Genomic DNA, 25,363 nt, shown 5'->3' with positions numbered 1-25,363 from the left:
CCAGTTAAAGTGAGAAATTGGAAGAGAATAAACAAGAAAGATGTTGTTGGGCTATTTTTGGTAGGGCTGAAGGAGACAGTACCAGCTGCTTGGTCTTTTTTGGCGGGAGAGTCATGCAAATATCCGTACTGGTATTTGTTTGGTGTCTTGTAAATTAAAAAGTACCGTAACATTGTATTACAGTCAGCCCTTAACATACGCGGGTTTAGCATACACGGATTTGCAAATCTGGCGGATTGCCCGCCGGAGGAATATTCTGTACATTGAAGTAATTGAAAGTACATTAAATTTCCGTCGCGCACCATATTCAGCCAGCGACACCAGACACAGGACTGTCGCTCGCAACCTCACACACACCGCGCATAGCTCTCCCTCACTCAGCCAGTCTCGCTGTAACCACGCTTGTGTTGACATCAGCATTGTAGTTGCAAAAATATTACATTTCCGTGAATGAATTATATCAAGCACAGTATGAATAGAATATCACTAGTATAACAGTATTTTAACCGAAAACAATTAAAAAACAGTAACATATCTTGAACATCGGAAGGTTAGGTAAAGTCTTTTGTTTTCATGTACAGTACTATACTGTAGATGCTTCGAACAGTTATACTGTATTGATCTCAGTCTTTTATAAAACTTTTTTCTTTTTATATCTCTAGCGCCCATGAATGAATATTTACATCTTCTGGAGGGGGTGATTCTGACTGGAGGTTGGAAAGAACACCAGCATCGCCTTAAAGAGGTTTGCTCTTGCTGTTCCAATATTCTTGCTGAAGAAGAACCAGCTGCATTAGATGATCAAAAGATAATTAGAAATCTCAAAGAAAGTAATCCACAATTCTTTAGTAATTAGGTAGTTTCACATATGTATATGGAAAAGTTTGCAATTATTACCTCTTGTGGCCATAAAGTAGTGAAATGTATAACAAACTGTTAAAATTAATTGAAAGTATAGTTCACATGTCTTACAGCATCTTCAGAAATATCTGCTGCATTTATAGTTAATCTTAGAAGCATTTATTGGTGATCTGATCTTCATGGCATGGTAACCAAATGTAAGTATATGGTGCTACTTTGAGTTGATCTTCACACCCAAGAGAAAACTTTAAAAGCATTTGTTGGCTGTGTTAATACTGTATGTATTTAGTTGAATACTTTGTGTTAGATGTATGGCATACATCTAACACATTATATGCAACTAAGACTGGGACAGATGCAAGGTGAGTTAATCTTATAGATCACTGCATGTATCAGTATTGCTTAAACAATAGCTAATAGAAATACTGTATACCCGTATCACAAAACAGGTATGGAAGACACTGAGTAAAACCAAGATGTGTGATGTAAGTTTTAAAACTAGTTCTGATATGGGTTATTTACATTAGTCCTGATACTGTAAGTATATTTTCATCTTGTGCCAACTGTACAGATTAATATTTATTGTCAGGATGGATTGGGAGACAAGTTTGTGCATTTACAGTAATGTGTGACTGTGATCAGCATTATAGCTATATCCAAAATAAATTACCGTATGTGTAATATTTCTTTCCACTTCATGAAATATTACTGGTATGTGCGGGAATTGCTTGGTCATCATTAGACTTACTTCATTATTACCTTAGAAATATGGTATATTTGCCAGCTGTAATTGATACAGTATATTAGAACTTGAATGTGAAAGGAATAAAAATAATCAGTTATACATAAAATTCACTAGTTATCATAGGGCTCCCACATACTCTCTGAAAATGTTTAAATTGTATGTTTATGGTGTACTAGATACAGTACAGTACTGTAAAACTCAAGAGGAGCAAGTGCCCTTTGGCCTTCTGAATAATAACATTAAAAGTGTATTTTAGGTAAATAACTAATTTTATTGTTAACAGGAAATATCATCTTTAAACCGTGCCAAAAAAGTAACTGAAAATCCCACAGGGATATCATTGCCTAGAGTTCTTCACATGATGAACTATCATATAATCACCCAGGTATTTCAAGCATCAGCTCAAGATCTGTAGTTGCCTTGTCTTTCATTCTTCCTCTTTGATCCACTCAAAGTTGTTGCTGTTCTGTGTTTGATCTGAGACATTACCTCATGAAAGCACATAAGAATCTTTGTAGGTTGAGTTTATTTCATAGTAATTGGGCAGTAATTTCACTGATGGAGGATTGACACTACTTGATCAGACTATTTTGAATAGTGTTGTCAACTTTTTGGAAGTCTTACCATTTGATGACTAAAATTTCAACCCGATGAATATCACTTTCAAAACTGGCACACCCATAAAGCTCAAGTTCATATCGAGTTATTAACAATGAAGATTTCTTATATATAATTTCAAGATTGCAGAAGGATAACTAGAAACCAGTCAAGAGTAAGCAAAAACATTGGGTACATTTTAAGACATAAAAGGAGACTATTCAAGTACAAGGGTCATCTGAACAACTGGCTCAGCAGCAATGACAACATTGTGGTTTATGACTTCACTTGTAAATCTGAAGTCATTACAGATTACCAACTATAAATATAACCAAGATTAAAAAAAAAATAGTTGGTCTGTGATTAAGGTTACAGTACTGTATAGCCAAAATACAACAATTATTGGCAATGCAATAGTATCATTTTGCACTGGTTTGTTCAAATACAGGAGTTAAAACATAAATAGTTTTCAATTGGCATTTTGACCCAATAATCAGAATGCAAACTTAGTAAATATTCAGATTGGTCAGTTATGATTTATATATATATATATATATATATATATATATATATATATATATATATATATATATATATATATATATATATATATATATATATATATATATATATATATATATATATATATATATATATATATATATATATACAGTATATATATATATATATATATTTATTTATTTATTTTTTTCTAATAACTCATTGTTCCCTTATTAGTTCAGAACTTTTCGTAGATTAATTATCAAAATTATGAGGAGTTTAGGTGTTTTGCTACCTGTGCCCACCTTGATTGTTCTATGCACTCCTAATGATGCAAAATCAACAATTACCAGGTGGAAGTTTGGTGTTCAGGATATTTAAGGAGCAAACAGCCATTTTAACTTACATGCATTTTCATACATGACTATAGTATGACAAATATATATTTCATAACCAAGCAATAATCTGTAAGGAATAAGCATATATATACATAGAACTTGCTGTATACTCATTCAGCACAAGACAGCTATTGGTAGGCTTTTTAGGTCTGTTTGGTATGAATGATATGATCTACCGTGTAACATTTAATGATATTTATGGTATAGAGCTTTATGATATAATGTAGTAGATTAAATATAAATATTTTAATTAGAAATCTAATAAAATTATGAAAATTATGGTAAAATAGGTTTGCAAATACAATAATAGTTGGTACCAATACTTTGTGCCTGTGACCATTTAGTGAGAATTATAGGCAGCAAGGGGAAGACTCATGCATTTTGTGAAGAAACTCAGTCATTTTGCATACTGTAGTTACAAGAATATGTTAGGTAAAGAATTTGTGATATAGTGCCAAACAAAATAAACATGTTTCTGTTGTCGCTGTGTGATTTACTGCATCAAGTAAAATATTGCAGAAGATGGTAGAGGATACTAGTTGACTATACAGAATTTTAGTTTTCCCATGATGAGCAAATATTAAATTATAGAATACAGTCCAGGTATTATGCTTTCTTTGGCTAAAATATCTGGCCAAATAATTATTAAAATTGTACAGTCCAGTAGTTTAATACTTTGGATAAATTGATGGATCGTTTGCCCAAATATTATAAAAAAAAAAGGCAGACTTGTTCAGAAAAATATAAATTTTGTGGTGAAGGGACCCCCTCTCCCCCTGAAACAATGGTGGTGGTCATACTTATGATTCATATTCCTCATGAACTTTTGCAGTTTCGAATGACATGGATATCTTTTCTTATCATCTCATCAGAGAGTGTTTTGCTTTTGTTCCCATAACAAAATTTAGAGAGCACTGCCATTCAGCAAACTATCATCCTGTGTTTATGGGAGATGTGCCATCCAGGAATTTAGTGTCTGCTATGTACCAGTACAGTATTTAAATCAATTTTATTTGCCTGGAAAGAAAAATGCTGCCCTTTGTTCACGTGAATGCAGACTTTGATGTTTGGTTGTGAATTTGTAATGTGATTTCTTGTTCCTGGCATTCTGTGAAAAAGGGGCAGCATTGCTCTTTATTTAATGTATTTCCTCCTATAGGAAAGTCATAGTGGCACTGTATCTGGAAATGTTCTTTATTAATTTTCCCTCAAGTATGCCAAGTTTCACGCATTTTTCACCAAATGGATGATTCACCTGATGATCCTCCATTTGCTGTCCCATTATTAAGGAGAGGTACAGATGTTTTATCCAGTGGAACTTCTCTCATTCATATTTTAATTAAAAAAAGGGTACTGTACTTTACTGGAAATTGAGGAGTCATGTGAATAGGGCAAAATTCCTAGGAAATGAAAATGATGGAACATTTTATCTTTTCTCGTGTTAGGAAGAATCAAGGAATTTCTAGCACAAACAATGAAATGACATTTTCACTGAAAATCAGGGAAAAGTCAGGTCATTTTTAGATTGGAAGAGTGTAGTAATTTCTATTTGTGATGTAATTGTTTTTAGGTCATGACATATTTCTGATTTGTGGAAGACACCAATTAGGCCACCAATGATTTTTATTAATTTTATCCACTTATTATTATGTTTTCAATACAGTCAATCCTCGCTTTACGCGGTCCCACTTTACGCGTTTCCACGTTTACGCGGTACCCTGCCGAAACCGGAATGCTTACTTCCGCGGAGTGTGTACCCTTTTACGCGGAGAGCGGCACGAGCAGGGTGCACACAAGGTCGCCCAGTCATCAAAACATTACCGAGTTCTTCACCCGCCACCCACCACAGCCGGCCCAAGTCAGTGATAGTGATAATGATTGTGAGGATATGGACTTTGAAGGGTTTGACAAAGAGGCCCTGCATGCCTCTGTGGTGGATAGTGATACAATTGATACAAGTGATACAGGTGAGGGCCAATAATCTGCCCTCTGCCTCGGAACCAACCCCCCGCACATCAGTGGTATTTGGCCATGCTTTCACCTACTAATGTAAGTGTTAAAACCCTAATATTATTGATATTTCTCTTAATTATTAATTATTGTGTGCATACAAGCCATAGGAATTTAAAGTTATTTTTACTACAACATAGGTATTGTGTCTGAAAAAAGTGGAGTTTGGGGGTCGGCCCGGTCTCTATTTCAATTAATCCCATATGTTATGTTGTTCACTTTACGCGTTTCTCACTTTGCGCGGGCCGCCGTGGGTTCAATTGACCGCGTAAAGTGAGGGTTCACTGTACCTCATTTACAATATCCTGGATTCCAAGGATTTCTATTCCATTAGTTCAAAGACTGGAGGTTTTTAGTCACACTTTTTGTCTTAACATGTTCAGTAGATATGTTTATTTTATATACCTATGGTAGTTGCTTGTCTGAAATTTTTAAGTGTTTTGAATTGGGTCTTGTCAGTACCTACCATTAATTTGCCCCACATCTTACATACACCTCATCGGACAGCTCCATAACCCTCCCACTCCATTTAGAACCTTCCTATATTATTTTCCCTGACACTTCACCTCAGAAATCCACATTTTTTTTTCTTAAGTACGGTATAAACTGATCATAGTAACTTCAGAATATGTTGGTATATAATGGACAGAGTCCGTTATTATTCCGGATCCGGGTATACTAACGGACTTTTGGCTTTAACAGACCGACCTTCTCCACAATTAGTCCGTTATATTGGGGGTTTACTGTACTTTAGGGTTCATAAATTAATGACTTATAATGTGCAGGGCTGTTTTGTTTTACTGTGTTACTCCACCTCAAATTTAAGGTTGTCATCTGTATTGTATGAAGTGTCCACCAAAGTATCCAAATACTGTATGGCAGTGGTGTCAAACTCAAAAACTTTCGAGGGCCAATTCTTATTTTAGTTACCCTCTTCAGGGCCTACACAAGTGCAATGTCACATATTTGCAGGATTGAAGTTTACAGCTTCACACATTGCCTTACCTGGCTTACCAGGAATACCTCATTTGGGTTTGTCTGATCTTAAGTATGTAAAATTCATTTTACTAAATAAATATGCTTATATCTATTTCTATCATAATTTCACAGGATGATAAATTTAACCGTCATCTCACGTGCCACACCTGACCGTCCCAAGGGCCACATTTGGCACGCGGGCTATGCGTTTGACACCCCTGCTGTTTGGGAAAGATTAACATGCGGATTAGTGAAGTTCTACTTTGATAAAAAATTCATGTATTTTAACTTGTATCACTGAATTGACTGCCTTCTGCTGGCACTGCAAAATCATTATGATTGTGAAAAAAATAATACATGTAGTTATATAAGAATAATTTTTAGAAAGAACAGATGGGGGGAAGGTACAAGGGGAAAGTAAGGGAAATGAAAACAATGATGAAATTTTATTGTGTGTAGCAGTTCTCTTGGTCTCTCTTTACTATACAGTACAGTTCTCTGTTTTATCTTTGCAATTACTGTATATGGTACATTAAACTTGACAAAAATTTGAAATAAAAATGTACTTTGATTATTTTTTTATCAGGATTTAGTCACTTTGTGTGGATAATCTTGCTTGCAAGCTGACAAAATCTTGACAGATTCTTTTCAATTTGTTTTTTTATCTTGTTGCTGCACTATACAGGTATCCCCCTATTTATGATGGGGTTACATTCCTGAAAAACCCATCGCTGGTTGAAATATCATAAATTAGGATCATTATAACATCGGGTTCAATGGGATACATTCCCAGCCAGTCTGATGCTCATTTGTATCAGGTTCATTCAGAATTCAAATTGTTTAATTCATTTTTTAAAGAAACATGAATTAAGCTGAAATCCGAATTATAATGATCCGAATTTACGAAGGTACAGTGTTTGTTGCAATATAAAATTAAAAATATTAAAAAGTAAAATAATTTTATCATCTACTGTATTAGTTTTGGCTGGTACTGAAGACTACAGTTATAGCATTTCATTAAACTAACTGAAGAGGTGCCAAGAGACAAAATATTTATTTTAAAATCTACTTATACACTATATTGAATGTTTGTTTGTAAATGAAAGAGCAATCCATCAGGATGTAATATTTCTCAATCTTTCATGCAAAGTACAGCACTGTACTGTAGTCTTTCTCATTTTAAAATGTTAAAAATCTTTAGATAGCATTGGTAATATCCTCTTAGGCAATTAAGGTTAGCATAGTTTGGTGGTCTAATCATGAAAGGAATGTTTAGGGAAATCTGAGCCATAACTGGAGTGAATAGTTTGTCAGCAGATGACTTCCTCTTATACTTACAGTGCCAGGTACCATTAGCACAATAAGGAAACATCAAAGCCTATCCGTATGGATACAAATCTTACAATTCATCAGCAGAGCCAAGATTGAGAATCTCTAGCTTACTTGCCTTTATATAGTGACTATGGAATGGATACACAAAACCATACCGAAAGACTGCTTTGCCAACGTTTCCTCACCAGAGGATTATTGTTGCATCTCCTGGGTTGCGAATACCTAGAACTTCTTCCCATAAAATTTATGACACCTTCATAATGTTTGTACCAACTTTAATTAGGGTAATTTGAACATCTGTTATTATTTGTAGCTCTGTATCTACAGTATTAGGAGTACGGCGGTCTAGTGGATACAGTGCTCGCCTCCTGTTCCAGGGGTTGGTAGTTCGATTTCCAGGCACTCCCAGTTCACCCAGCTGAAAATCTGTATCCAAGTTTACAACTTGGGGAAGTGAATGTGGTCGAGTGGGGTACCGACCATGCTGTCTCCTTGTGTACCGGAGACATAGTATACAGTGTGCTGTATCCACACTGTCCTCAATGGGCAGTCATGCCTATGGAACCCACTTTCATCTACAGTATTATCTTAGGATAGCTTCAAAGTAACAGAATTTCTTATCATAATTACCATTATCCCCAAACTTTTCATTAAGTTGCATCATGAAATCCCTTGTGACAGATGTAAACTGTGAAAGGTACCGAGACAATGCTCATGAAAAAAGGAGGATTACATAACAAGACCCTCCCAAGAGAAGATATGGTGGAACCTCGCATATCAGAATCTCAGACATTCAAACATCTCAGATAACTGAAAGAAATGGAAAATGTTACAAGTAAAAGTGGCAAAATTTTTAAGCAAATCTAATAAAATTTGAAAGATAAATTGTGGTACCAACCAAGAAGACAATAAACACCTCCTGAGCATGCTTTGGGATAATTCAAGCAAATTCTGTCAGATAACATTATGTAATTTATGAGGATGCCAGCAATGCCTGCCAGGATACCAAACGACTATATCCTTCATCACCAGGCACCAGCCAAAGGTCTACTCCAAGGTCTATTTCTTACTTCTCATTTGTCTCAACCAACAACAAAATTCCTTGCTTTAGCTTTTATTATAAAAAGCATGAAATTCCATCTGTGACAATTTCTTCAAGCTGCAGTATTACTCCAACCATCATTACTCTGGATCAGCACCTCTCCCACTATTATTACTCCAGATAGTAGAACTTGCCCCCACCATCAGTACCCTGGATGGCAGAACGGGTACCCAGTATCACAATACTCCAGGTGGTAGCACTGCTACTACCATCAATACTCCAGATGGTAGCACCTCTTCCGCCATCGATGCTCAAGACGTCTTTATTGCTACCACCATCAATACTCCAGATGGTAGCACTGCTACCACCATCAACACTCCAGATAGTAGCACCTCTACCACCATCAATACTCCAGATGGTAGCACTGCTACTACTCTCTATACTTCAGACAGCAACAATGCTTCACCCACCAATAGTCCAGAACACATAATTGTTCTTACTATCACTAATACAGATGGAAGCATTGCTTCTATCATTACTATACCTATACCCAACACCTCCCACCAGCAGGGTGATTAAGTTTTGGACTGTATTACTATACAGTTTATACTAATTGCAATTAATGTTTTTTTTTAAATAGAAATTTATACAATATACTGAATTGTGTGATGCATGAAAATAACTGCCAATATCACCACTGACCACCTGTACAGCTGATTAGGTAAGCTGGGTGGAGCTGTATCATACTGTACAGGTATTATATTATCCGTTTATATTGTTTTGTGGTGTGCAGTGTTACTGTACTGTACAGTACTACTCTACTGCATACGGTATAGAGTTTCTATGTATTACAGCAATATGGTAATCATTACATGGTGTATTACTTTTGCCTTTAAAATACTGCACAGCTGTTATCACTTTTGAACATCATAAGATGTGTTGGTGGTACTATGGTGACACATATAACGGAATGGACATGTCAAAAATGTGGCCGTAACGCAAATTTTCATAACATTAATAGTTTTTCCCCATATACGTACTGAAGAGGCATTCACATGGAAATTTTTTTCATTCAGTCAACACTTATAATGGCGATATACATTTCTTAACATATTAATTATAATTTAGATATTTTACTTATCACGAATAACAATAAATACAGTACCTGTACATAAAAATACATAATTTTTACCAATGGCGCTAAGTTTTTCTCCTGGATCAAACCTCCGTCCAACATCGAGTTGTGCATCCAGTGTAATTCCTTTTTGTGCTCATTTAGGTGTAGTACACTACAGTAGTACTGTACTTGCACTTGAACTTGCTGTCTTTTTTGTAGGCATCTTGAGGAGATATACATTTCAGAGTGTAGGAAAATCTTGAAAGAACAACAGCCAGACATGGAAATAGACCGTAGCTGATGCACTTCCAGATTCAAAACAAGGCCCGCCACCAACGTCATCAATACGCACAAATGCGATTTGAATTTCTTAAAATAAATATAAATTTTGGGTAAATTTTCTTTTTTTGCAATTACAGTAGTGATAAAATTTTTTATATACTCGTACCCTGTATATTTTTTTTAATAACGTAAGGGCAAATTCACCTTCCGTATAATGATTTTAGTGGTAGTAATTTACAATGTCCGTAAGGGCGAATTTCCATAACCAGTATTCCCGTAATGCAGGGGTCCAGTGTATCTCTCACTACCATGTCCTGGGTTCGAGTCTTGGCTCAGGACACACGAGAAGGGCTTTACCCCGTGAGACCCTAACCAAAACATCTCAGGTTTCCTCCAAGTACAGTACTTCAGTTTCCTCCCGTACTAATACTGTACCGGACAATAAAGTTCATAACAAAGTAACAGAAAACAGACCAACCGCCTGAACAGCTAGTATGGTGAGAAGTGGTGAAATAATAAATTACCAGTAATATGAAGTAATAGTTCACTAAGATGGCAACTGTACAACCACTAACACCAAGCACTGTTACCACATTTTGTGAGATGCTTTAAGCTGTGTTTGAATTATTTTCATCTTTGAAACTGTACAGTATTACCAAACAGTATACACTGTACATTAGTGAGGTGATACAAGTGGTAAAAGAAAAAAGATAGCCAAATAAATATTGCTGGCAAAATTTATGTTTACAAACAGTATATACAGGAAAGGAAAGGGAATTTCTGTATCTTAATTATACAGTACAGTGTAATATCATTTATTCATAATTAGTGATTTTTCATTATTAAATCGTTTTTCTTGAAAGTAATGGCATCTTTCCTCATTTTATCCAGAATTCTCTTCATATTACTGAAATAGTATCTCTTAGTTTTATTATTAAAATTCATCAGATACATTTGGTAGTTCACATAAAGGAAAGACATTATAAAGCATGATAGTACAGTCTGCCTTCAGAAGACTGAGCTCTCACTCTATCCAGTTACTGTATATAGATTTTGCTGGTTCTTACTGCTGCTAACCTAAGCTGACCCTTTTTCACCTTGGAGGATACTGTACCACCATTTGTAATTGGAAGTATTGTTATCAAGTATGAGTCTTAAAGCTCTTGTTAACCCCATCCCTTTTATATGCTCTCATATTATTACTGTTATACAGTACATGCATGTGCCAGCTCGGCCATGGTGTAAAAAAAAGTTAATACTGTCTACAGTACTGTATTGGTTTTATACCAAATAAAATACGTACTGTATTTGAATATGATTGTGTAAGGTACTGTACTGTATTTCTTCATGCAAGGTTTTATTTTGACTGAATTGTTTTGCAGGAAAATTTTATGAACTGAGGTTATTTATAATAATCATTACTGTAAACAGTATTTGTATTTTCAATGGCTATTTTTTATTTATTTTTGTCAGGAACTGCATTCCCCTAAACTTTTTCTGGTAATACTTTGTCGGACATATAAAAAAAATCACACTCTTTTTCCAGATTGTTTGGGCATACTCACAAGCATACTATTGTTACTTAATTTTGTTTAACTGAAGGAAGGGCATGCAATTTCAGCAAAAAAGAAAGCATACATGTACAGTACAGTAATTTTTACTTTGGAGTTTTTGGCGTGTGTTTTTATAAATAAAAGACATTATTTACATCGATATTTCAAGTTCTTTTCAGTCATATTTACATTTTCATGTGTACTAATGGTGTGAAAAATGAAAATAATTATAAAGGATCTGATTATCAATACAGTATACTGTCCTATGCATACTGTATAAAACATAGTGTCTGATTTTACAGTACAAAATTGATGACTGCACTAGTTCACATATTACTTACATAGTTGGTTATCTGTAACACTTAATTTGCCTTAGTAATAGATTTATTCTGAAGTGATAGTGTCACTCAGGTATGAAGCTTTATGATGGTTCTTTCTGATAGTCTTCATTACATACCAGAGCCATATGACAGGTCATTGACATTAAGGTACTTGTCATACAGTACTTTGGCTTTACAGTATGCCTTCTATACTAAGTCTCCACTACTAATATACTTCAGTAAGATTGTTCTTTACAAACTCAAGCTTTCAGTAATACGTCCCTATGGAGTACTTAGCCTGTATAATCTTTAGGTTAAGTATCCCATATAGTTATGTACACATATAGAACTTAACTATCTTTCTCCGGAATCCTTAACAGATTTACGCTTTATAGCTTAATGCTACAGAATAACTCAAGTACTTAGCATCTACCAATGGATGGACCTTGCATGGCTTGAAGGTAGTGTAAAAAAACTTGATCTATTGGATATTTTTGTGTGTTCACATACATGTTGTAGTACTGGAAATACTGTACAGTATATGATTTCCTACTTAACATGAGTAGGAATCATTTAACTATGTTAAGAAATTATGTACTGTAACCTAAATTATACCATGCTTACTAAGAAAAAATGACTGGTGATATTTTACTTAATTTCTAGATATGCAGTTTATGTGCCATAACAGAATGTATCTGAGAAGAGTATAGTTTCAGCTCTTATGTAGGTACTTGTGTGAAGAGCTCCTAATGTTAAGTATAGCTCATGTGATATCATTTATAACTTAGCACAGCAGTACAAAAGGTGCAGTATGTTGGTGCTGCATGTTGTTTAACACATTATGCATTTTTCTCAAACTTCTTTTTGTTTTCTCTTGTCCTTTGAGGGAAGCACTAAGGCAACATTAGGAGGACATTAAATTGAGACATTAGTTTTCTGTATAAATTTTAAGAAAACTTTTATGTTTACAAAAATAATAGAGTACAAGAGACTCATACTGTACTACTAGTCCATTGTGGGATTTATTTTTCACTTGTATGACTGTGAAGAATTAATTACAGATACAGTGAATGTTATGATCCAGTGTCTTCACAGTTTTGAACATTTGAGATCAATGGTACTTGTAAGGAACTTAAAAAGTTTTTTCTTCACCTTCTGTGAATTATTTAGGCTCTGTATTGTAATACGGACTCTACTTCCTGCCATAAATTCATTGTGTTTATACCCCACACTGCATGGAAATCGGTAAAAAAATTTAAATGCAATTTTCTTAAAATAGGGTTTTGCTGGGGTCATTACTTCTATTCTAGATGCCTCACTTATGGATACCTGTTTCATGCATGTTCCTTGATGGTGGATATGAAGAATGTTGGCTTTGGAATGATTTCTGGCAGCTTTTAAATGTGGCTATAGTTATTGACTAGCTATCCTTTCATTCTGTTTTTCCAGTCATTCTTAAGCACTGCTTCCTCCTGGATGTCCATCCCCTCAATTTTAGTCCTTCCATCTTCTTAAACTTAAAAGAGAGTTGATATAAGTAGTTACTGTACTATATATCAACTGCTCATCAATCATAGACTTATTGTGTACTATATTTGGACTGAATTTTCAAAAAATTTCTTCAATACATAAATATTTGTAGTAGAGTCAGGGATGGTCATTGATAGACATGATGAAAACTTACAGATGACTTTCTGTACCCACTACCCATATTCTTTTTGTAACAGTCCCACATTTAATTCTTCAGTACAGGTAGTTCTGCTATAACGCGATAATTGTGTTCTTGTAAAATATCGTGTTATAGAAAATCGCGTAATAGAAATAACAGGGCTTATGGAGAAAATAGGGTTAGGTGCAGTTTACTCGAAATCGAAAAAATTTAGTAGTTAGCCTAACACAAAGGATAGCACAGTCTAAATAAATGTTACATTCATATCTAATAATGAAATCATACAGTAAATTTAACACTTTACCTTGAAAAAATATGAATGTAACTTGATGGGGGAGAAGGGTGATTTTGAGGTTGATAACATCAAGCTTCTCTTCAAGTGTTATATCCTTTCTTTTACGATAATCACCGGGAATTCTATCATCAGAATGCTTTTTGGAGATATTCTTCTTTACCATATTCACAGTTAATACCACAAAATTGGAGAAATAGTAAGCAAAAATCGCGTTATAGCAAACAAGCGATCGCGTTATACAAATATTGTTCCGAATTCATAAATCGCGTTAGAGCAAATTCGCGTTATCAAAACACGCGTTATAGCAGAACTCACTGTATTACTGCTTCAGTTATCCCACTGTTGGGGACTATGTTGTGTTGATACTGTACTCAGATGTTGACCCCAAGTTGTTTAATTGCTTGCAAAGTAACACTAACAGACCAGGGCTGCCAGTCTTCAATCAAACACTGGTGATTAGTTAGTTTATGTTCTGGAGGTGTGTGCATCATTTGACTGATCGGCACAACATCGAAGTGATACATCACCATGGCAACCACTTTAGTAAGTTCTAGCATCATGTAACGAGATGTTTAGATAAATATACAGGTATACACTACAGTATGTACAGTATTGTAGTAAAAGTATAATATTTTCTTGAAAAAATAAATCTTAAGTAAAATTATAAAAAAATTTAAGGAGTTAGATAGTAAATTGTTGAAAAAAATACTTGTACGTATAGAGTACAAAGTATTATAACTTCATTATTTTCCACCATTGTTACACTATTATTCATGATAATTAGTTTACAGTAGTCATATGTAGTGAACATTTTGATAATACAGTACAGTATACAAGGATAGAGAAGTGACAATTGACGTAATACGGTTGGAAATTGTTTTTTAATCGGGGAAGAACCGTCTTGTTGATGTTATTTTAAAGTTAGTTAATCTTAGAAGAATACACAAAATCAGAAATGTTCAGAACAGTACTGTATTGTCATATGGTTCTAAAACTATATACTGTAATGTATAATATATAGTACTGTACTATAGTGTACTGTATTTACATACTGTATTAGGGATAGAAACAATAGTCAGTACAGTACAGTATTACTTGTGGTTGTGAAATCATATTATCTAAGAGCTGCCTGAAAGCCTCCTATAGTTGGATGTTTTGACTAACTGAAATTCTGATTAAATAATCTGGATTTCTTAACATGGACTGGATATCTTTTTGTTAACAATGATATTGAAACCATATACAGGTTAATTCTCAAATACATATGGCATTATCAGGGGAGCAACTAAAAAGTTCTGTTACCAGAAATTATTGATAATATTTTGTCTATATACCTTACAATTCTAAGGTTTTGCTGTAAAGTCTGATGAGAAGTTTAAGCACAAAACACCAGTAGAGTTTAGCATCTCTGCATGACATACCAGACTACATCATCATCAAATTTTAAAGCAAAGTATCGCATACCTCTTTTGTCTTTTTACATGGTACTAATTTAACCTTGCATGTCCATCAAAATATTGTGTGTTCCTTAAAATTAACGACTTCTTACTTGGCCTTCACCAATAACCTGCATCACTACACAGGTTAAACCACCGATGAATGTAATGAAAAAATATAAGTGTTAAAAATATTTTGACACAAAGACTGAATAATAACAGGGTTAAGAAATGGTGACTCTGTAAGTTAGAGAATGCTCAGGGAATCGAAATTGAATTCTGTCTTAGAATCTTATTGTAGAGTTTATGTTCTGTTCAGCATTACAGTATTGTATTGCCTAAAACTTTAAGAGTAACAGTTAGAGCCAAAGATCGACAAATGTGCATGTACCCCGGGTCAGTGATGTACCCCAGGTGGGGCACAAAACCGCCCGTTCTACACACGGAGGTGTAAAAGTTAGGGAGCCACTGTACTAGTTTTTCACAAGGAATGTTCTCCCCACCTCATCTACAGGTGGCAGACACACGCGGCAACAGGGGGTGTGACAAATTGTGAGCGGGACACCAGCAGTACAGTGAAACTCCAGTACCGCTGGTGGCTCGCTCACTTTTACACCTGTGTGTGTAGAGCAGGCAACTTTGCGCCCCACCTGGGATATATCACTTACCCGGAGTACAAGTACATGCACACAAGTAACAGAGTTGTTCAATGAATTTTTAGGATGGTTCACAAATTTATTACACGGTAATTGAGTACAGTACAGTACGTACATGTATCTGGAACAACAGTAGTGTATCAGGAGTAAATTGATGTGGTGTTTGTATAATGTATGTACTGTACTGTAAAGTCAATAGGTGAATACAGGTACTCCTCGACTTACGACCACCCGGACATACAACCGCCGCAGTCGTATAAAATACTTTTCAAATTACGTATTTTCAAGTCCCGACGTTATTGATCGTGCTGTGTACTGACAAAAAATTTTTTTGTAATTCCCTTTAAATGGCTGGCAAGCATAAAAGTGAGAGTTCTCGTGGTGCTGAGAAGAAAAAGAGACACCCATTTTAGATTGTCTATGTATTATTTTTGCATTTTCGACTTACGACATGGTCGTCGGTCCCTAACCCCGTCGTAAGTTGAGAACTGACTGTACTGTAGAGAAAATACAATTTATGAAAGTGTTGATATATACAGGTATAACTAACAAGATTTCAATTTTCAAAATGAAAGAGGATCTTTAGAAGGTAAGAGTATGTGGGTCATACTTACCATGGGAATGATTGCAGTGCTGTAGCAATATCCCCATTAGCTGGAATAATTTGTGAAGAGCTCTTTAGGAATAACAGATTTCCTGGTAACAAGATGACTTTTTCTCAAACCCGGAAAAATCTCACGTCCCTGGAATTTTTCTGGGTACTGGGAAAAGTTTCCTGAAACTATGCAGTACAGTATTTCATCCTCAGAATTTACTTCCAGATCCAGAAAAAAAAATAAGATTAAGAGTTTCTAGAAGTTTTCTTGAAATTTTCCAGAAAATGTGCCTGAGTTTCAACCTCGGAATTTGCTCCCAGACCTGTAAAAAAAATTGTGGAGAGATTTTCCTGAGTTTTCCCAGAAAATACACCTGATTTTTAACCTTGGAAGCTCATTCAAAAACCCAGAATTGAGAGAATTTTTTCGTAAAAATTCCGAGCCACTTTTAATTCCAGGTACTGAAGAGTTCCAGTTCAGGAGATTCAATATTACTGTATTTGGAAGTTTTAGAATGAAAAGTAAAAGTGTTTATGTAAGAGTAGTAGTTTGTAAGGTCGTCTTTGGAATATAAAAATATAGTAGCAATAATCTGAGGAATAAGTAAAAGCCAAATGAGAAGTAGAAATATGAGTTTGGGTTAATGGAGGAACGTGAACATGAAAATTTACGCAGATGGATGTGAAATGTAGAGGAATCAGGATCAGCTATCACCTTGTTGAAAAGTGGAGTATGTTTTGATATAGATACTGTACTATGATAATGATATATGAATTCATTGAAATGCACAAGTAATACTTTCCCTATGCATATACATTTCTTATGTGCATGGTCATATGTTTGTTTTGAATGCATTTTTAATGTGTAGATGAATGCATAAACCCATATATAGTAGTTAATTTCTTCTTCCTTCTATAACCTGTGCATTTTGATAGACCTAAAACAATGAACAAGAACCACCCAACGTCCTGCCACAAAACAAGTACAGTAAATCAAATTTATTACAACTATAATACAAAGTTTTCTGCAAATGTCCAAAGTAAAGTTACCATAAATGAAATGAGAAAGGTCTTTCTGATAATGTCTTGTCCAATTTCTGGTAAGTAAAATCATCCTCATAGCTTAAAGTCATCTGTTGAATTTATTTTTAGATGTACAGTATTTGTTCAGTAATATACAATACCCCTGTACTACTTTTGAAGTGAAATAATGATACCCACATAAATGATGGAAAAATGGTCTTACCATTTACCTTTATTTGCTTTTAAGTTTTATTTCTGTAATGACCCAAGATGTCAGAGGTACAGTCTCGTTCAAGGTTCTTCGAACACTGTTGGAGATAGCTGGCAACTCAAGGCCGTTTGTTTACTATAGTACGTAGTAAAAATTATAAATAAATGTAAAAGTGATCGGTGATTGGTTACTTAGTTACCTGTTGCTTAATTTAATGGTTGAGCTTTGATGTTTCGTATTACATTATATTACGTACTATAGTAAACAAACGGCCTTGAGTTGCCAGTTGTCTTCTGCAGTGTTTGAAGAATCTTGAACGAGGCTGTACATGAGCGCATACACCATTAGAAAATTTGTATGGCCATTGTCTTAACTACAGTATTATACAGTGTGTATATTGCTTTCCTGTTCTCATTTAATATTATCTGGTAGTCTCTTAAAGTGGATTTATGCACTTCTTGCAATAACAGACCAGCAGTGTACATTCCACATAAAGCAAGGGAAATTACTTAATACCTAATGGACTCGAAAATATTTCTTAAACAATGGATCACTTTTACATTATCCTTTACTGCTTATCTCCAAGATAGTTGGAGTATGACCAAAGTGCAGTTCAATGGTTCTCAAAACAAGGGTCTACTTTACAGTATTTGGAAATTTGTCATATATTGTACAGCATTGGTAACAAAATTTTAAGGCAAACTTAAAGCTTTTAACTTTGCACTGTGAATTAAAATGGCACTCATTTTCCAAGGAAAACCGATTATTCAGTGATGATATTTTCTTTTCTTTAACATTTATTCTGTACTACAGTAGATAACTGAGCTAATGTGAGCTAAGGTTACACCAGGCTTTATTGTCTGTTGTGAAGGTTCTTTTAGGAAAATAGGTTAGTTGCCAAGGGGGAGGAGGGGGGATGACACAGTGGCATATGGGAAGGCTTCGGGTCTTTGAGGCAGCTTCATGTTAGGGTTTGCGTTTCAGTTGCTCTTGCATGCCTTTGTTGCATTTTACTTGTATTTTTCTGTGTTTATGTTGTGATATCATTATAAATGGTCTTTGGAAAGGATGAAGGCTCTGTAAAGAGCCAGTGCCACATCACATTGTCATACACAAGGAGAGAGGCTAGAATGGAGAGTCAATTCATTAAATAAATCTGAGACGTTCTTAACTGGGTGAGTGAGAGGGAGAAAGGCAATGATTGGCCAGCAGCCTTTGGTATTGTGGCCTCTTCACACATGGTCACTTATGAAAAAATCTATTTGCCAAATTGGAACTTTTCATCCAGGCTCCAAACCCATACTGCACTATTATGAACAACAGTAGTCACGTAGTGCTACGAAAAAGTCTTTAATACTGTATTGTACTGTAGATTGCTTGTACAGAATAAATTTTGTCTTGACCACAATTACATTAGCTCATTTGTCTATTGTACATTATTTTATAAAACTGTTTATAATCAGATCTTTATCTTTTTTTTACATTAGGAAGTGTAGCTTTACAGTAAGTGTAAGTGCAAATAACAATCATGAAATTTCGCTCATAAATTTAAGGATGATACTATATTTACAATGCAGCTTTATGCAAACTGTAATATACAGGGGGTATATGTCTTTTCTGTCTGTTGTTATAATCATTATGTTCTGAGATAATAATATACTTATGATATTGATAGAAATGTATATATATTTTATGTATGAGTGTAAACCTAAGTATCCTTCAAACAAAAATTATTTAAATATCCCAAAACATTGCTCTTGGGACAGATAACTATTGTATCACTGAATCCTACATTCCCATTTTACTTCCTGCGCTTGTGTTTTGTGTGTAGAAATGTAAATGAGATGTATGAGATTTTATTAGAGAATGCGATGCTATCTGGAAACTTAGACTAGTGATTGCACATATACTGTACTGTACTTGTATATGCAAACTATTGAAAAATAATGTTTTCAGATCATCAGATTCTGTAGAAAGTAAAGCAGATAAAGACAATGCCTAACCTTTAATAAATAATGCCCTGTATTTGTTTGACTTGTGTATAAATTTGGTGAGGATTTATTAAGTGTTTTTTTACAGGCATGTTGACTTTATTTTTGCGAGTCTTTTCAGCAGCAGAAAACAACCAAGTTCTTTACACCCTACTGAATTATATTACCCGGTATGTAAAGTTATGTGGATCGTCAGGTCCAAATTTTCTAACCATTAATATAATTTTGATCAGTGTCCCTTGCACACATATAGCCTCTCATATATACTGTACAGTAAGTAGCTTCTAAGAATCTTGATATATCGTATGCCCATATACTGTACTAGCATCTATTAACTGTGATTATTGACATCCGTAACTTTGCAAGCATACTCTATACTGTACGCACAACTAAAGTAGGTTGCAGGAGAAAAATCAGCGAGTCAGTCTATATTGAGTGAATAAAATGCAATCCATTATTAAACTATTTTTTTACCTTATTATTGTATATCATGTTCTAGAGTGTATGTGCATTGTGATTCATTGGATAATATGGTGTAGTTATCCTTGAATAATATTACTCTGGGTAGAATTGCAGTATTATGGCTACAACCTACTACAATAAAGTATCTGTCAACCAAAGGGTATGGGACCAAGAGGCTTCTGTAAAATGGATACAGTAATTATGTAAAGTGGATAGTACAATATCACGAACTTGTGTCTAAGGAAATCATGTAAAATCCATAGTACTGTACTGTACAATATTTGTGTCACTTCAGTTTGGTTATATTGTACTGTATTATTAGTTTCTATAAATGCCTGTACATTAATTAGCTAATTCGCTTCATTATTTTCTAACTCATTGTTATTAAGTCTACCTACTCCTCAAATTCATGTGAGTGACAAATACAGTAGACTTGCCACTCACACCACAACACAGTCACTGAGCAGTTGTCTAATTCTCCAATTTCTCCTCATTTACTCTTATGTAATATGTGGACAATAAAATAAAAGAAAATTCTATGTTTAGAATGCTGAAATCTTTCATAAAATAGATTATTTAGTTAAGTAAATTTTTTATTTGACAGATATGTCACTATACTATCAGTCACTAGTGCACTCCAACATATTCTCACACTTTGCAATGTGAGTGAATAAATGGTTAATCTTTCCATTAACCAGAATCTGTATTCCCAAGAACTCTCCAATACTGTACCTGTAAAAACAAATCTGAGCATTCTGGGGAAAAATATCTCCATTCTAGGTACAGCATTTGAATGATTTAACGCGAGATTGCATCATTCTCATTCCGAGAAAATTTTGAGAGAATCTCTCCATTCCAGGCATTCAAATGAATTTCAAAGAGATGCTCCAACACGGGAACAAGTGCCGGGCGCACGAGTGGGCTAACTGACTTGGGTAACTTAGGCCATTGGCTTATGCAATTAGTTCATACTCTGCTGCCATCTTACAGTACAAGGTTATTTACAATAAAAATGATTTATTACAAAAATGCTAGACTTCTGACTACTTCTAGTACACACAACTACCATGAGTAACACTAATGTACTTCTCAACAAGGTACAGTACATCTCTCGCAATCACCATCATTTGGTGTGTCTTTTAAACAAGACACCGCACTCCTCTTAAACCTCGTACACTGGAGTACCAAACAATACACTTCTAGTATACAAACTGCACGGATCACCTTCATGGCTCCGCCCATGGTACTTCCCAGTAAGGTACAATACAACTTCCAGTATACAGACAAAATGGTGTACTTCTCGCAAAACCACCTAACACTGTGATCACACCTATAGTACACTGGAGCATCAACCAAATACAGTAGGTTACCTGAATATGTAGCTTGTAAATAGCAATATGACAGCAGCAGTAGCCCCACGACTAAATTCCTGTAGCGCTACCATGGTTACAATTTGCAAAGAACAAGTGGCTTACCTCATACTCTTTTTTTTTTTTTACAGTACTTTTACTTTTATCCTCTTCACCACTGATCGGCTCGTTAGCCGCTTGGGCAATCGGTCATGTCTCTGTTACGCACTGTTGGCAAGTACTGGGCATGCACTGGCTCCTGAATGTACCTGAACCTGCTCCAGTGTTGGTCAAGTCCGGTCTTGAAAGAGCTCACACTCGGTGCCGTCACAACACTTTCTGGCAGATTGTTCCAAGAGTTCACTCCGAAAAAGTTTGCCCTCACAGTTTTCTGGACCTACGGCTTCTTCAATCTTGAGCTGTGACCCCTTGTGGGGCGAGCGTCCGCCAGCTCCAAGTAAGGATACTCGACTGAGTAGTGCCCCTTGAGATGCTTATACACCTCAATTACGGTAGGTCGCCCCTTGCCTGTCTGTAGTATAAGCTATGCAAGTTCAGGCACTCCAATTTCTCAGGGTAGTTGAGGTGCCGAAGTGCAGATGTAATGACCACGGTCGTACACCACCAGTCTGGTGGCCCTCCTTTGAACATTTTCAACCAACTGACAGTCCCTAGCATATCTCGGGGACCAGACGGGGTGACAGTACTCCAGATGGGGAAGCACTTCACTCTTGAAGATCGTTATGGTCCTTTTAGATATCTGAACGACCTTCTTATAAGACCCAATAATTTATTTGCCTGATTTACCTTCTTCTCGCAATGGCCCGGGAAATTTGTGTCATAAAAAATGGGAAATATCTACTTTCCGGGAAAGTTGGTTATCTACTTTCCCGAAAGTAGATAGATTTTTCTACTTTTCGGGAAAGTAGATTATCGACTTTTCGGGGAAGTAGATTTTCGAATTTTGGTTGAAATATTACCTAATTTTGCGAAGTAGATTATCATAGAAAACGGGAAATTTGTATCATAAAAAATGGGAAATATCTACTTTCCAGGAAAGTTGGTTATCTACTTTCCCGAAGAGTAGATAGATTTTCTACTTTTCGGGAAAGTAGATTATCGACTTTTCGGGGAAGTAGATTTTACAGGAAATTTGTATCATAAAAATGAAATATCTACTTTCGGGAAGGTTGGTTATCTACTTTCCCGAAGTAGATAGATTCTACTTTTTGGGAAAGTGAATTATCGATTTTTCGGAAGTAGATTTTCGAATTTTGGGAAATATTACCTAATTTTGCGAAGTAGATTATCATAGAAACAGGAAATTTGTATCTAAAAATGGGAAATATCTACTTTCCGGGAAAGTTGGTTATCTACTTTCCCGAAAAATGAACGCAATTACTACTTTCGGGAAAGTAGATTATCGACTTTTCGAAATAGAATTTTTCAGGCTTGGAAATATTACGTAATTTTGCAAGTAGATTATCTATAGAAAACGGGAAATTTGTATCATAAAAAATGAAATATCTACTTTCCGGGAAAGTTGGTTATCTACTTTCGAAAAGTAGATAGATTTTTCTACTTTTCGGGAAAGTAGATTATCGACTTTTCGAAGTAGATTTTCGAATTTTGGAAATAACTCTAATTTTGCGAAGTAGATTATCATAGAAAACGGAAATTTGTATCATAAAAATGGAAATATCTACTTTCCGGGAAAGTTGGTTATCTTGTATTCATTACTTTTCGGGAAAGTAGATTATCGACTTTCGAAGTAATTTTTCGAATTTGAAATATTACGTAATTTGCAGTAGATTATCATAAACAGGAAATTTGTATCATAAAAAATGGAAATATCTACTTTCGGGAAGATTGGTTATCTACTTTCCCGAAAAGTAAACAAATTTCTACTTTTTTCGGAAAGTAAATTATCGACTTTTCGAAATGGATTTTTCGAATTTTTGGAAATATTACTAATTTTGCGAAGTAGATTATCATAGAAAACGGGAAATTTGTATCTAGAAACTGGAAATATCTACTTTCGGAAGTTGGTTATCTACTTTCCCGAAATGTAGATAGATTTTCTACTTTCGGGAAAGTAGATTATCGACTTTTCGGGGAAGTTGATTTTCGAATTTGGGGGAAATATTACCTAATTTTGCGAAGTAGATTATAATAGAAAACGGGAAATTTGTATCATAAAAAATGGGAAATATCTACTTTCCGGTAAAGTTGGTTATCTACTTTCCCGGAAAGTAGATAGATTTTCTACTTTTCGGGAAAGTAGATTATCAACTTTTCGGGGAAGTAGATTTTCGAATTTTGGGGGAAATATTACCTAATTTTGCGAAGTAGATTATCATAGAAAACGGGAAATTTGTATCATAGAAAACGGGAAATATCTACTTTCCGGGAAAGTTGGTTATCTACTTTCCCGAAAAGTAGATAGATTTTCTACTTTTCGGGAAAGTAGATTTTCCACTTTTCGGGGAAGTAGATTTTCGAGTTTTGGGGGAAATATTACCTAATTTTTCGAAGTAGATTATCATAGAAAACGGGAAATTTGTATCATAAAAACTGGGAAATATCTACTTTCCGGGAAAGTTGGTTATCTACTTTTCCGGAAAGTAGATAGATTTTCTACTTTTCGGGAAAGTAGATTTTCGAATTTTGGGGGAAATATTACCTAATTTTGCGAAGTAGATTATCATAGAAAACGGGAAATTTGTATCATAAAAAATGGGAAATATCTACTTTCCGGGAAAGTTGGTTATCTACTTTCCCGAAAAGTAGATAGATTTTCTACTTTTCGGGAAAGTAGATTATCGACTTTTCGGGGAAGTAGATTTTCGAATTTTGGGGGAAATATTACCTAATTTTGCGAAGTAGATTATCATAGAAAACGGGAAATTTGTATCATAAAAACTGGGAAATATCTACTTTCCGGGAAAGTTGGTTATCTACTTTCCCGGAAAGTAGATAGATTTTCTACTTTTCGGGAAAGTAGATTATCGACTTTTCGGGGAAGTAGATTTTCGAATTTTGGGGGAAATATTACCTAATTTTGCGAAGTAGATTATCATAGAAAACGGGAAATTTGTATCATAAAAAACGGGAAATATCTACTTTCCGGGAAAGTTGCTTATCTCCCGAAAAAAGTAGACATTCTACTTTTGGGAAAGTGAATTATCGACTTTTCGGGGAAGTAGATTTTTCGAATTTGGAAATATTACTAATTTTGCGAAGTAGATTATCATAGAAAATTTGTATCATAAAAAATAGAAATATCTACTTTCCGGGGAGAGGATGATTATCTACTTTCGAAAAGTGAATAGACACTACTACTTTTCGGGAAAGTAGATTATCGACTTTTCAGGGAAGTAGATTTTCGAATTTTGAGGGAAATATTACCTAATTTTGCGAAGTAGATTATCATTGAAAACGGGAAATTTGTATCATAAAAAATGGGAAATATCTACTTTCCGGGAAAGTTGGTTATCTACTTTCCCGAAAGATTGGTTATCTACTTTCGAAGTAATGAACTTTCTACTTTCGGGAAGTAGATATCATTTAAATCTTTATTCAAACCGTTTCTCCAGAAGTGGGGAAAGTCGATAATCTGCTTTCCCGAAAAGTAGAAAATTAAATAACCACACCGGAAGTAGATTTACATTTTGTATTACATTTTCAGATAAAGGAAAAGTGGAGCAACTTTCCCGGAAAGTAGATATTTCCCATTTTTATATTACAAATTTCCCGTTTTCCTATGATAATCTACTTCGCAAAATTAATTAATATTTCCCCCAAAATTCGAAAATCTACTTCCAAAGTCGATAATCTACTTTCCCAAAAGTAGAAAATCTATCTACTTTTCAGGAAAGTAGGATCAACTTTCCGGAAAGTAGATATTTCCCATTTTTATGATACAAATTTCCCGTTTTCT

At 34.8% G+C, this 25,363-nt stretch overlaps 1 protein-coding gene across 1 annotated transcript in view; it reads left to right on the top strand.

The window, feature by feature from the left end:
* LOC121867420 (NCK-interacting protein with SH3 domain-like) overlaps positions 1-25,363 on the top strand; it is an 88,533-nt gene that overhangs the window by 26,650 nt on the left and 36,520 nt on the right. Inside the window, exons 15-16 of the mRNA XM_042367331.1 lie at positions 1,890-1,991; positions 8,645-9,035. Of these exons, the coding sequence (XP_042223265.1) occupies positions 1,890-1,991; positions 8,645-9,035 (493 nt within the window). The remainder of the gene's footprint in view (positions 1-1,889; positions 1,992-8,644; positions 9,036-25,363) is intronic.

This window comes from Homarus americanus, unplaced genomic scaffold, assembly GCF_018991925.1.
Source record: "Homarus americanus isolate GMGI-L3 unplaced genomic scaffold, GMGI_Hamer_2.0 scaffold23598, whole genome shotgun sequence".
Taxonomy (NCBI): Eukaryota; Metazoa; Arthropoda; class Malacostraca; order Decapoda; family Nephropidae; genus Homarus; species Homarus americanus.
Note: the sequence above shows the minus strand (reverse complement) of the source record. Positions and strands in the feature narration are given on the sequence as shown.